This window comes from Pleurodeles waltl, chromosome 5 (assembly GCF_031143425.1).
Source record: "Pleurodeles waltl isolate 20211129_DDA chromosome 5, aPleWal1.hap1.20221129, whole genome shotgun sequence".
Lineage (NCBI taxonomy): Eukaryota > Metazoa > Chordata > Amphibia > Caudata > Salamandridae > Pleurodeles > Pleurodeles waltl.
The window spans coordinates 84,906,304-84,921,422 of record NC_090444.1 but is presented as its reverse complement, the minus strand read 5'-3'; the positions used below and the strand labels follow the sequence as shown (position 1 = coordinate 84,921,422).

Here is a 15,119-nt window from a genome sequence, read left to right as displayed (position 1 = left end):
ACTGTGTGATATTAGCAAGGCTCTAGCAGCTTTGCAACATTAAAGTTTTGCAAAAACCATGACAATACAAGCATTGGCAAAGCCAAAGGGCTGGTAACCAACACTAGACCTAAAAGTCTGTTTTTGTGGTGTTTTTTGTCCATACCACCCAACATCACAACTCTGGATTGTGGACCGCTGTTTTCATTGTCTTGGTGTTTCATTCAATACAGAATATCGCATTTCAACAAAATATTTGTCCCGTCTGTTCGTCCCTTTAACTCATGTTTCTCAAGTTTTTTATGCTAAGTGTGAGTGGTTCACCGCCTTCCCTCACCTGAACATCATACCACAAATAACTGGAAATATCACACCACAAATAACTGGAAAATATCATCCAGAAGTGTTAGAAAGCGAACAAAAATACAGTACTGGACGAGCTGTTGCTATCTTATAAATGATGGTTATTGTTTTTTAAATACGAGCTATTATTAGGTTGAATTCCTTCACACCCATGTGTGAGCGTGAATCAGCGAGAGACTACATCTCCCAGAATGCCCGTGGCTCCCGACCGATGGGAGCATAGCTGCAGGGAGGGTGATGTCAGATGCTGCTAGGCTGTCCCTGGGAAGACAGCTCGCCCCTCTCGTACACTCTCCCCTCCTCTCACACATCCTCTGCCAGCCAACCGGTGTGTGGGAGCCGCCCTCCTCCCCTCCCCCGCCGGTGCAAAACAACAGCAAGGAGCAGCTCCCGGCAACAGCCAGCATCGGTTCCCAGGGCGAGCCACACCCGCCTCCCTGCCCGGGCGCACCCTCGCACACCCCGGGCGGCAGGAGGCGCACGGTCCGCAGCGGGGGCCGCAGGGTCTGTGGGCAGGGGCGTCAGTGCCAGCAGGAGCTGGCACGGGGGCATCAGTGCCAAGAGGAGGGACCGCTACAGGAGCTGGCACGGGGGCATCAGTGCCAAGAGGAGGGACCGCTACGGGAGCTGGCACGGGGGCATCAGTGCCAAGAGGAGAGACCGCTACAGGAGCTGGCACGGGGGCATCAGTGCCAAGAGGAGGGACCGCTACAGGAGCTGGCAGGGGGGCATCAGTGCCAAGAGGAAAGACCTCTACAGGAGCTGGCAGGGGGGCATCAGTGCCAAGAGGAGGGACCGCTACAGGAGCTGGCAGGGGGGCATCAGTGCCAGCAGGAGGGACTGCTGCGGGAGCTGGCACAGGGGCAGACGAGCTGGGCCGGTACCCGGGGGCTCCAGACCCAGCCCCGAGGCAGGGGCGCCAACGCCGCCCCTACACTGCAATGAATGGGCGCGCGTCCTAGCCCAGCATCCTTGAGCATCAGTCACCAGCCCTGCCCTCGGATCCGGGCATCTGTCCCCCTCCGGTGATCCACTCCTTCTATTGGTTTGGGTTTTTTGGAAATCCTGCGGGAAGGCCGGCGCATTGCACCCGATGGGCGAGCCGGCATGGGCACCCTGCGTCCGTACCTGATGCGCTCCCGGCTGGTGGCTGGCCGTGCCCAGAGGCGCTCGGGCACCTGGAGGGAATAAGTGGGCTTCCTCCCTCCGTACACCCCGTCCAGGCACAGGAAACAACCCCCAGAGCCAAGCCAGTGCCAGCCCTGCATGGGCTTGGACCAGGCGTGCCAGCCAGGACCAGCCGAGGTGGGCAGAGGCCTGCGCCAGCATGAGCGCCAAGCCCAAGAGCAGCGAGGCGCTGAAGGTGGTGGTGCGATGCCGCCCCATGAGCCGGAAGGAGGAGGCGGCGGGCCACGAGCGCATCGTGGACATGGACGTCAAGCTGGGCCAGGTCACCCTGCGCCATGCCAGGGCCGCCCCGGGGGAGCTGGCCAAGACCTTCACCTTCGACGCCGTGTACGACGCCAGCTCCAAGCAGGCCGACCTCTACATCGAGACGGTCAGGCCGCTGATAGACTCGGTCCTGCAGGGTTTCAATGGCACCATCTTCGCCTATGGGCAGACGGGCACCGGCAAGACCTACACCATGCAGGGGGCCTGGACGGACACGGAGAAGAGGGGGGTGACCCCGAATGCCTTTGAGCATATCTTCACCCACATCTCCAGGTCTCAGAACCAGCAGTACCTGGTCAGGGCGTCCTACCTGGAGATCTACCAGGAAGAGATCCGAGATCTCCTGGCCAAGGACCAGAGCAAGAAGCTGGAGCTCAAGGAGAACCCGGAAACTGGGGTCTATATCAAGGACCTCTCTTCGTTTGTCACCAAGAACGTCAAGGAGATCGAACACGTCATGAACTTGGGGAACCAGGCGCGGTCCGTGGCCAGCACCAACATGAACGAGTACAGCTCTCGGTCGCACACCATCTTCGCCATCACAGTGGAGTGCAGCGAGAAGGACGGGGATGGAGAAGACCATATCCGGGTGGGTAAGCTCAACTTGGTGGACTTGGCGGGCAGCGAGCGCCAAAGCAAAATGGGGCAGCATGGCGAAAGGCCCAAGGAGGCGTCGAAGATCAATTTGTCCTTGTCGGCTTTGGGCAACGTGATATCAGCCCTGGTGGACGGCAAGAGTACTCACATCCCCTACAGGGACTCCAAGCTGACCCGCTTGCTCCAGGATTCACTGGGAGGGAACGCCAAGACCATCATGGTTGCCACCCTAGGGCCTGCATCCCACAGCTATGATGAGACCTTATCGACACTCAGGTTCGCCAACAGGGCTAAAAACATCAAGAACAAGCCGAGGATCAACGAGGACCCCAAAGACACCTTGTTGAGGGAGTTCCAAGAAGAAATCGCTCGACTGAAGGCACAACTGGAGACGCGAGGCATGCTGAGCAAGAAGCGGAGGCGGAACAGCCGAAGGAGGAAGACCATGGATGGGGACTCGCTGGCGGATTTGGAGGCCGAGGAGGAGAATGACGACAACATCATTGAAAAGAACATGGAGAACTACTTGAAGGAGCAGACGGAGAAGCTGGAGCAGGAGAAGGCGGCCATCCAGGACGACCACAGTTTGTTGGCCGAGGAGAAGCTGAGGCTGCTGGATGAGAAGGAGAAGATGATGGAGGACCTGAAGAAGGAGCAGGAAGCCACGGAGCTGCTGGCCGTCAAATTCAAGGTAGGCCGCATGGGTAGGGTATGGAGGACTCCATTGCTGCTTTTGAGGTCCAAACACAGTTAATTTATGATGAAGTCATTGTAGCTGGGATATCTCTAAAGTTCACCAACTGCTTTAGGCAGAGTACCATAATGCTGTTGCGTAAAGTTCAATTTCCCAGACTATAACAACACTGTTTCGTAGAGTTCATTTCCATGACTATAATAACGTTGTTGTGTAGAGTTCCATTTCCCAGAGTACCATAATGCTGTTGCGTAAGTTCCATTTCCCAGACTATAACAACACTGTTGCGTAGAGTTCATTTCCATGACTATAATAACGTTGTTGCGTAGAGTTCCATTTCCCAGAGTACCGGAACGCTGTTGCAGAGAGTTCCATTTCCCAGACTATGATAACTTGTTGGGCAGAGGTCCATTTTCCAGACTACCATAACACTGCTGCATAGAGTTCCATTTCCCAGAATACTGTAATGATGTTGCGTAGAGTTCCATTTCCCAGACTACTGTAATGTTGTTGCGTAGAGTTCCATCTCCCAGAGTGCTGTATTGCTGTTGCGTAGAGTTCCATTTCCCACCCCTCCAGCAGCGCAGCTCCCCCGTATCCCACAAAGCTTTATTAAGTCATGTAGAGATAATATTTGCATTTGATTTAGATCCTCTCAGTAGAATGTCCCTACCAGATCCTGCCTGATTTTGCTATTTATACAGGAAACCGCCATGTTCTTTAAGGCGGGACTTCCTGTGTGATGCATCTCAGCAGGAATACTATGGAAGAAGCTAGAATATTTACCAGACTCACTCGTAAAGTGTAGATATTGGTCACAGGTTGAGTGAAGAAAGTTGGGGTAATGGGGCAGGTGAACCAAAGTTTAGATTTCCTTACTCGCCTTAGGTTTGGGCCTGAGATCATTAAATATCCGAAAGGCTCAGCAAAGAGTGGGGTTATTTCCCTTTGGGCCTGGTCACAAACACACACAGGGTCTCTTCAGAAAAGCCTTTGTGAGTATGTGAAGTGACTCTTCCTACATCAGATGTATTCAAAAGTCGATCCCCTGTTTGGAGAAGCCAAAAGAGGGAGTACCTCCACCCTGCTCGACAAAGTAGGGAGCGGGTGAAGGGTTAGCGGAGAAAAACTCTTTTCATTTTGGAAAGTGAGTATTTGGGGTGTGCACGCCCATTTCTTTGCATGTACTAAACCCACAAGCAAATTATGTTTTTATTATTGCACACCCTACCCAGGTTTGAGGGCAGAAGTATTGGAGCGCCCCCTGGTGGCACGGAGCAGAAATACTACTTACACTTAACAAATCAGTACAGTTCTGCAGCAAGGGCGGGGTTCTGTTACCCCTAGTTTTTAGGCAGGAGAGCGGCCATTGCCTACTTTTGGGCCGTGAATACTTCTCAGAACAAAAGCCCATTTGGCAAGTTGCTCCTGGCGTCCTACCCCCTTTTTGAGAGGAGTAATTTTGTTTTTACTCACGCAGTAGATCACTACAATCTGGCTTTATACTCCATGAGACTTAAATCCCGACTTCTTCACTTAGACAAATGTATGACTGTAAACAAATCACAGAATCACATCATTTATTTGTGCTTAATGCGCCTCTGTATGTTTACATTACAAAAAATATTTTGCAGCCCTTAAGGTAACCCGACCCAAAGTATAAGTTTGATATAATAGGCATTTAAAGTACAGACAGCACATCTCTGAGTTATGGCCACACTGGGCCTAGTTTCTCATCTCTTATTAATGCTTCGCGGTGCATGCCGGGACTCATCCCAGTGTTTTCGGTTCAGCATCCCACAGACCGGCCTCATTTTCTAGCGCGGGGGACCTGGTCTGTGGGGGAGGGGTGGCCGAGAGGATGCCTCTTGGTACCAGTGCACCTGTGCTCCTTGGCGGAAATTCCAGTTCACCAGTCACAAGTGGTTTCGACCGGGTTCAGTTGCTGGCATGTAGGTTTTCTTCCATCGCACAAACTGAAAACGCGAATAAATGAGTTGCTTCCTGTTACCGACTGGAACTGGGTAGAGGCCTCCGAGGTTATCTGTTAACTTCAGCAGGTATTTTCCGGTACCATGTGCAGGAGTCACATCCTCCAGTGTCCAAAAACAAATGTACCCCACATGCATGCAATGGGTACGCTTTGCAGCGATTCAGTAAGCGCTATACTGGCGCTACAGTGCAACTGAGATCACCACACGGCTGCCATTCGGTACTGTTCCATTGTACTTTGCTATCTCCCTCAAAACGTTGGCATTTGACTTAGATGTTCACTCAAAATGTGTGTTTTAAGAAAATCATGCCCTAGAAGCGAGCACATCATGTATATTAGGCTCTATATATCAGCTGTTGCTACGCAGAAAATCGTTGGAATGGCGTCTAACTGTTAGATACTAACCCTCGTGCAGAATTCTTATCTATCATTCGCTGTTCATTCGTTTTTGATTTAAGTAATTTACCACACCCAATTTTTGCTCAACCATTTTCTGAAATATTGTCGTTTTTAGAGGGTCTGATTTTTCATTGCTTTTAATTTTTCTGATTTTAATGGATATTATGACCTTCCCTCTTATTGAATTCCATAAGAGGGTGAAGACCTACCTTTGAAATTACTTAAGCAACGCTAGGCCATGGACGTCAATTCACCGAAATGCCAGCGGTAGCGGAAGTGACATCACACGCCCTTTGACCTTCACTTTCACTCACACACACATACACGCATATTCACACTTACATACACTTGCTCACATACTCACCCGCAATCACGCACACAACATACATTCAAAAGCATTTTTACTTACCTCGGCTGCCATGGAAGGGCATATTCCAGCTAATTGTACTCCATTTTTATTACACTAATAGTGAATAATATACCATTATTCACAATTAGTGTGATAGAAAATTGCCAGAATACAGAGTGTGGAGGCCCAGCTGACCTCCATAAGGACTAGCTGCCCCTGTGTTTCTGGCACAGAATTTGCCACCTCTGAGGCCAGGGGTCGCAAAAGGCAGCGCCAGGGGTAGCAAAGGGCAAGCCGGGGGTTGCAGCTGCGACCCCTAAATGACGTCCGTGCCCTAGGCCGGGGATAGGCACACACACCTGCCCGACGCCGAGATACCCTAGCAGGTGATAGTGCACTTTAGTAATACACATAACTTTTCATAAATCCTTTTGAAAGTTCCCTCTGGCTGCCACCCCCCATCTAGGTTCACCAGACTGGCCCTTCACAAGCAGTGCTTGGTCTCTCAGGAGGGCCCTGTCCTTCCACCGAGTGTTCTCCAGTTTAGGTGTGAGTGACATTTCCTCTTTACGTCGGCAGAGTTTGTGGAGTTTTGCCCTCTCCACGTTCTGCATGGAGCGCAGAGTTCCAGCAAAACTCCGGCCACATCTGCATGACAGAGTTTTTTTCTCACATGTGGCTTGCTAACATTAAGTTGTCGAGCGAGGATTAGCGTCCCCTAGTGTGATTTTCGGTGCTAGAATGCCTTCCAGTGATATTTCTCATTGTGGACGATTGCGGCAAGTCGCAACCGTTTGCATTGACAAGCTGCAGTTCGAGTAGAAGATCCACTTGACTGGCAGAAAGAAGCAGCACCCTCTGGCACGTTGCGTGGTGCAGTTTGTGCTGATTTTACAGCACGGAACAAGCAACCGGCGCAAGAAAGCAGCACAAGTAGCCGAACGTGCCCGAATTCCGCCTGCTCTTGGAACTCCATGGAATCTTGTTGAGTTTTTATGTAACTTGTCGGAATACCATGGAGTGAAACGCCACGAGTTCCGCCCACCCTTACTCTAGATGTCTCTGTGCTCTTTGCATCAGTGGGGAGAAAGCTGTTGGCTGAGAGCGGATGTTACAGCTTGCAGGCTTCTGGGATTGGGCCTGTCTTCATTATTGCAGCGTTTTACTATACATTTTCAACAACAGATGGAGACACACTCACATCAGCACACCAGCCTACTGGTCGGTTGTTGGTCATTCTGCATTTGAAGGCAGACTGGCCTGAGGGGAGATTTTTTTACAAACTGTATTTCAGACATGCCAGTAGGGCTGAGGCCAAGTCAGCCACACACACATCTCTATCAGCACCACTGGCATTTCAGTGTCACACTCTGCTGATAAGTTTTCCAGTACATTTCTGAATACAAACCGGACCCACCACCTTCTCAGATGCCGGTAGGGCTGATGTCTAGCCGGCCACAGACCAGTCTGTGAGTCCTCTGAGGCATAGGCCTGTTGAATTTCTCACAGGCAGGGCCACTGAAATTTTGCGATTCAATAGGTGCTGCTTTTTCGCATAGTTACATTTGCCACATTAACTATACTCTAGAGATTTTAACAAAAGTGTTTGTTTCTTGCTCAAACAGATCAAAAGTTACCAAAAACGTGGTGACGTGTTCACGCAGAGTGGAATGCCCTTCGCAAAGATTAACTGGTCATCTTTCAGTTACTTATTTCTGTTTTTGGTTGCTTAACTGGCACTAATGAGATGAAACCTTTTCCCAGTGTCACTTTGTGTAAACATTACAAATTAAAATAGTAATACTATCAAAATATGTGCCACATTATGCCGCATAATTTGGCTTTTCTTGCTGCATAATTTAATCAACCCTGCCACATAATTCGGCGTTCATCTGTTACATAGTTCCAGTGGCCCTGTGTATAGGCAAGTTCACCCTCTTAACAAGGTAGCCTAGAACAATCAGGTGTTTATTTAAGCTCACGGCCCTTACCACCCAACCTTGTACCGTGACCCACACACTAACCTCATTTTAAAGCCAGTAGTCGGGCTACTGACATTATTCTCTTGTGCAATAAAGATGTTTCTAATATTAAGCCATATTACGGGTAGAAGACGGATGCCGGCACCATCAAACCCCACGGCAGTCAGGCCCTTAGTACACACCACCATCCCAACAGAGGCGTGAGGTTGGTGAGAACAGACCACAGGTCTACATCTGCACTGGAGAGGGCCTCGGGTTTTAATAGTGACAAGGCCTTGTGGAATCATGTGGTTGTCCCAGCTCTAGCCTTATCAAGCTGGTGCAATAGTTATATATATATTTTTTATTACAAGTGCATGCCAAATAAAAAATCAAAAAAACAAAGACAACATGCATTTGCCTAGACGTGGCCGGCACCTGATTGCAATCCAAATGTTAAATAAAAAAATACTATTGTATATAATTTTAATAGAACGGTATGGCTGCTTCCTGTGAGGCAGGTGAAATGGAATATAAACTTCTTTTAATTTTAATGTACATCACAGGAGAACATGACTCATACTGGTGCAAATAAATAGACTGTCTGCTTTGAATTACTGCAAGTGATTGTTTAAACACACAATGGAGACTGAAAAGCTAAAGGTGGCTAAAGGATGGCACAAAGCATTGGCACAGTCAAATATTGGCCCACCAGCCCAGGCACTGAAGTGCACTTTTTAGGCAGATGTTATGAGGCTACATGCAGTGACTCAGAGTGCAGGAGAGTGTCAGGTGAAGATGCCTACAGGGGCTCTTGTTGGAAATGAAATATTTACATGGATTCATCCAAGTCTAATGGTGCCAGTTAGTGGCATCCTTCAGGCGTTATATAGAGTTTAACATAGATGTATTCCGGAGTTCAGAAAATTGATTCACAGTAAATGACGAATAAATCATGACAATGTACCTTAGGGGTACATTATTGAAGTAACGTAACGCATACTTTCATGATTACAGGGTTTGAATCAGTATAGTTTCTAGTACATTGGCTTTGCCTGTTATGATGCAAGGATATGTGATTACTGTACAATTTTAAGACAAAGGGCTCTGCGCTCAAAGCCCACTTTCTATATATCGCAGTGGTGTCCATCTTTCTAACAGAAACATCAATAAATGGATAAAAACTGTTTTTCAAGGAAAGGCGGGCTACTTTAATCACACGTCTTTGTATCATAACAGACAATGTCAATGTACTAGAAACTATACGGGTTGAACCCCTGTAATCATGAATTTATGCTTTAAGGTTACTCCCATAATGTACCCCTAATATAACAATGTCACAAGATACACCCACGTTGTCATGATTTATTCCTGTTATTTATTGTGTATCAATTTTGTGAATTCCAGGATATCTTTACGTTAAACTATATGTAACGTTTGAAGGATGTCACTAATTGGCGTCATTAGACTCGGTTGATTTCACGAAAATGTTTCATTTCCAACAAGATCCCTTGCAGGCTCCTTTACCCGACACTCTGTTAATACCTTAGCCCGGTGTTTCCCAACCTTTTGACTTCTGTGGACTCCCACTTTATCATTACTGGAACCCAGGGACCTCCACTGAATCATTATTGGAATCCAGGGACTCCAACTGAGTAAGTGCTGAAATCTGGGGACCTAATCTGTTAATATTATTTCATTTTCTGAGCAGTCGCGGATCCCCTGAGGTCCCCGGACCACAGGTTGGGAACCTCTGCCTTAGCCCATAAGGGGTTATGGGGTTACCCTCTTGTTTTATCAGAGTGTAGGAGAGTCGGTGGCGGAAGTTGGCTGACCCATTGCTACATTATAAATATCTATTCTGTGGTACATGAGAGCAAAATGTGATTGACAGGTAAACAGACCAATAGGTGAAGAGAGCTGACCCAAACTCCCTTCATGCATGGATACATGTATGTTTTATTATTTACGGTTCTCTTTGTTATAGCATGAGGATGGCCAGACATCTAAAGCTATCTCTAGGCCAGACCTAAAAAAAAGGAAGCAGGAGACAGCCCATAACCAGCCAAAGGGGAGTGACTTTTGAGAGTCTTGGCCCCCCTTGATGTTCTTGTACAGTCCCGGGGACATAGTGGAGGACTCCTGCAGCGCCCCCCCATGGGTAGTTTTAAGGCTCCACTCTGCAGGATGAAGAGGCCTATGCTAGTGACCCGACACATTGTCTAGCGCTTCTTCCAAAGTGACAGCTTCTCACTGCAGAGTGGCCGTGGCCTTCACAGACCCTCGAGGAATATACCCTACAGGTCACACGGATGACTTCTGTAGGGCTGGCTCAGCCTCTCATCCTTCTGAAATTAAAGTATTGAGCACCATCGACCCGGCTACAATAACAATAATCTCTATTATTGACTCTCCAGTGACACACGCTTTATTATGATTTCTCCAATTTGGGCCACCACTAATCTGTGTTCCTTGGAATAACACTTTGCTTTTTATATGGCGGGGGGGTTCACTTTGTTTACACAGTTTTGCTCAGAGCAGGATGCCCCTCTTCCCCTTAACTCACCACCAGCGCCCACTGCCTGGATGCCCCGCCCTGTGCCATGCCCCCCTCACGCACCCCTGTGGGCACCGCACTCCCCTCAGGCGCACTGCATGGACGCTCCACTGGGCGGCAGCAGAGCAGGGTCACGGGCAGGCCGGGTCCCTACAGGGCATCAGCCCAAGGCAGGGATTGAGGCGGGTGTTCGAAGGGGCTGTGCTCTGGCCCTGGGGGCTCTGGTGATGCATACCCTTCTGGACTCTTTGGTACTATGGCAAGTTAGACCCCCCCTCCAAACCAGGTGACCCTATGGCAAGTTAGACCCCCCCAAACCAGGAGACTCCACCTTCCCTCAAAGCCCGGCCTATAGTAGGCAGTGCGTTATGGGTCTGAGTCAGTGCTTTAAATGGAAACATCAAGGCGCAGGTACTCTACAGAGTACCTGTTTGCGCTTCAGAAGTGCTGGTACTCTCCAATTAAGTATACGTCACCTGTGCTGAGAGATGCAGGTACTCCCCCTTTTAAATGAAGGAAGTGCGGGTATTCAGTACCGGACAATACCTGCCCATTTAAAGCACTGGTCTTAGTGTAAGGAAGGTGATGACACCCCCCCACCCCATCCCCCCTTTGCTGCTGACTGAACTGTGCAATGCAGCCATGATCAGGGTTCAATGGGACCCAGTTCTACTGCACCTGCTGCACCAAGGCAGCTTACGCCCCTGAGTCACGCCTGCTCCTAACACACCAGTGTACTGTCCGCGGCCGCACCCCTTCTGGCATGTCTGCTCCACTCAGGCTCAGGAGTAAAAAGGGGGCTCTCATCCGTTCAATCAATCAATCAATTAATCATATATTTTGAAAGAGCACCACTCAACCATAGCGTTTCAAGGCGCTAGGGAGGGTCCTCAGAGATCAGTTGAAGAGCCAGGTCTGGAGGTCCTTCCTGAACTGAGGCGGCGATGGCGTCTGTCTGAGGTGCAGTGGTAAGGTGTTCCAACCTTTTGCTGCCAGGTATGAGAAAGATCTTCCTCCAGCCGAGGACTTCTTTATGTGGGATACGTTGGCGAGCGACTGCTGGGACGAGCGGAGAGGTCTGGAAGGGGAGTATCAGGTGATGCGGTGGTTGAGGTAGCTGGGTCCTCTGTCGTGGAGGGCTCTGTAAGCGTGCACAAGGAGTTTGAAGTTGATCCTCTTCTCGACGGTGAGCCAGTGGAGGTTTGTCAGGTGTTCTGTGATGTGTTCTCAGCAGGGGATGTTTAAGACGAGTCTGACAGCGGCGTTCTGAATTTGTTGCGGCTTGTTCAGGTTTTTCTTGGAGGTTCCGGCATAGAGGGCGTTGCCGTAGCCAGGTCTGCTCGTGATTAGGGCGTGTGTCACCGTTTTCTGGCAGTCGGTTGGTATCCATCTGAAGTTCTTGCTCTAGGAGTCGGAGGGTGTGGAAGCAGGTGGAGGCGATGGAGTTGACCTGTCTGTTCATGGTGAGTGTTGAGTCGAGGATGATGCTGAGGTTTCGTGCGTGGTCAGTAGGGGTAGGGGGCATGCCAAGTGTTGAGGGCCACCAGGAATTGTCCCAGGCTGATGAGGAGGGTCCCAGGATGGGGATCCCAGTTTTGTCGGAGTTCAGCTCAAGGCAGCTCTCCCTCATCCATGTGGCGACTGCTTCCATACCGTCCCTGAAGTTCTTCTCGGTTGTTGAAGGGTTCTCGGTCAGGGAGATGATCAGCTGGGTGTCATCAACTTAGGAGATGATATTCATTCTGTAGTTCCTGTGGTGGGGGCGAGTGGGATCATGTAGCGTGCAGCTCAGCGATGATCCTTGGGATACTCCACAGCTGATGTCAGTGGGTTCTGGCAGGTGTGGCAGGAGCCTGACTTTCTGTGCTCTGCCAGTCAGGAAGTAGTGTATCCATCAAAGGGCCTTGCAGCGTATGCCTGCTGCGTGGAGTCTGGCGCATAGTGTGCAGTGAGACACTGTATTGAAGGCGGCTGAAAGATCGAGTAGGATGAGGGCTGCTGTTTGGCTGCAGTCGAAGAGGGAGCGGATGTCATCTATGGCGGGGAGCAGGGCAGTTTCGGTACTGTGGTTAGTTCTGAATCCTGATGGGGAGATGTCCAGGATGTTGTTGTCCTTGATGTGTTGACATAGCTGAATGTTGATTGCTTTCTCGGCGACCTTAGCTGGGAAGGGCAGCAGCGAGATGGGGCGGTAGTTCTTGAGGTCCGTTGGGTCGGCTGTGGGTCTCTTCAGAAGTGGACGGATCTTAGCGTGCTTCCAGTCTTCGAGATAGGTTGCTGACTCTAGGGAGCAGATGATGGTCTTGCAGAGTTCGGGCGCAATCGAGGCGCTGGCCTTGTTGAAGATGTAGTGGGGTCAGGGGTCGGATGGGGCTCCAGAGTGGATGCTACTCATGATGGAGTGGGTTTCGTTTGTCGTGAGGGGGGTCCAGGCGTGCAGGAGTCGTGGGGGTTCGGAGGATCCTGGCAGGGGTGTTGTTGGTTAGCTCAGAGAGTCTTGGGATCCGAAACTGTCGTAGAGGTCTTTGATCTTCCGATGGAATAAGGTGGCTGGTCTGTTGCAGAGATCCTGAGATAGAGGGATCAGTGGTCTCGGCTCGTGGTTTGGCGAATTCTTTGATGACGTTGCAGAGTTCTTTAGTGCTGTGTGTGTTGGAGTTGATGTGGTCCTGCAGTGCGGATTTCCTGGTAAACCTGATGAGGCTGTGGTGGGATCTTGTGCCGGATTTGAAGGTTGCAAGGTCTTCCGTGGATTTGCAGTTCCTTTACTTTGTCTCCAGCCTCCTGCATGAACGCTTTGATTCCTGGAGTGCGGGGTGAACCAACTGGCTTTCTTGAATGAGTGTTTCCCTGTGGTGTAATCTGTTGTGTTCAGTCACACGCATTCCACGACCCAGCGTGCGCCCCTCCACACATCTTCAGCCAATGCTAGGAGCCCAGCAGATAATACCTGATGCTGATGACATCATCAGCCAATGCCAGGAGCTCAGCAGTTAATACCTCACGCTGATGACATCATCAGCCAATGCCATGAGCCCAGCAGATAATACCCGATGCTGATGACATCATCAGGCAATGCCAGAAGCCTAATAGATAATGTCTGAGATGGATGACATCATCTTTTTTTACACCGCTGATCTATCCTTGAGCAACAAAATAATTACTACACTTCACGTCCTGCATCCACACCAGAAGATACAACACAACTATTCAGAAGACGTCCGAGGGACCAGGGCTATGTTTATATTTGTAACAAATGTGTTTTTCCGCCACACTTCCACCACTGTTAAGCTCTCCTTAGTACAGGTACTGCTGTTACCCAGATCAGTGGGACTCTGCGTACAAGCCTCAGAAGGATGGAAGGCTAGGCCGGCCTTTCTGGGGTTGGAAGCCTTGGCCCAGTGGATGACAAGGAATGTCAGGGGCGAGCGTTTAACTCACTGAACCATCTTGACAACAATTTGAGGTGAAATTCGTCCTGGACGTATCTTGGGATGAAAGAGCAGCCTTAGAAACCTCCCTCCTTGACGCGGATCGAGCTGTGGAAAGCGTTCCTTGGTGGAGGAGAGTGGCTGAGGAAACAGGAAGGAGAAGATATAGGCAAGGAGTCTTAGGTTCTCACTCAGAAGGAGGGAAACTAAAAGAAGGAAACAGCTGCTAAGAGCTAGTCTGGTCCTGTTTCAATAACTGATACAGAGCATGTCCACCAGAAGCACAGATGTTCCGAGCGAATAACTGACCAGCAAATGTGCCTATTAAAGGACTATTGTTTGCAGTCACGGGAAGAGGGCCGGCAGAAGTGCTGTGATATAAAAAAAACAAGCATTGTCAATGCAACGGGTCTCGCATTTGCTCGAGTTAGAGCTATTAGCGTTGTAAAGAAAAAAAAAACGCAGCGCAATCGCGCTGTGTGGAAAACAAACAGATGAAGTAGTCCGGACCCCAGGCTGAAAACATCGAGCCTCGTACTTTTTCAGTAGTTTACCGGTGCTGTGTAGGTGGGCTAAACACCAGAAAAGGTATGACGTCTGCATGCCTTTCACAATTTAAAGCAAGCATATTTTAAGAGGCAAGCCCACGAACCAATGTAGGTGACTGACGTGGCATGAGCGTGGTTAGAAGCCCAAAGAGATTACAGAATGGGACGGAGCGCTTTGCGCTCGCCCATAAAAAACTTAATTTTGTAACTACCTGCTAGCTTGTGACTGTTCTCTGGGGACAGAGCAGGCCAAGTAGACACTTCTAAGACTGAGGATGAGCTGCAGACGGTGAAGCGGATATGACGCGTAATTCGGTGTATTCCTAACTTGTGAATTCAGCCGGTTGTGTTTTGTAAAACCTCTCAGCGGGACAGCAGGTGAGCAGTTGGAGTGTTTGTAGTTTTTAAATAAAGTCTCGGCTTAAAAGTGATTTATGTGTTACGGTGTGCGCAGTTTGAGGGGTTACCTATCGCGTGTCTTAAAATTATATCTACGGCTCCTAGTTTTCTATTTTTACAGATAAATGCAGGCAGTAAACAATGTGTTTACGGTCTGTGTTTATTTTCCAAAGTGGAAAATTGTTTTCTGAGAGGCTTCTCCATGTCGCCCTTTATGAATCCCATGCCCACCGCTGTGCAGATAGACAGCATGGGGAGTTAAAAACAGGATATTTAAATAAAGGCCTGTGTTAAGGTCTATTTGTATTTCATGCTAATATTTATCTGTGGGTATAGTATTTTGTAATATTTGGCTGGTTTATTTCCTAAAAATGCAACGGGCATCAAACTTTGAGTG

General features: G+C 49.4%; 1 protein-coding gene across 1 annotated transcript in view; it reads left to right on the top strand.

The window, feature by feature from the left end:
• Positions 1–584: 584 nt before the first annotated feature.
• Positions 585–15,119, top strand: part of KIF3C (kinesin family member 3C) — a 249,396-nt gene continuing 234,861 nt past the window's right edge. The window contains exon 1 of the mRNA XM_069233654.1: positions 585–3,082. Within this exon, the coding sequence (XP_069089755.1) occupies positions 1,670–3,082 (1,413 nt within the window). The 5' untranslated portion in view covers positions 585–1,669. The remainder of the gene's footprint in view (positions 3,083–15,119) is intronic.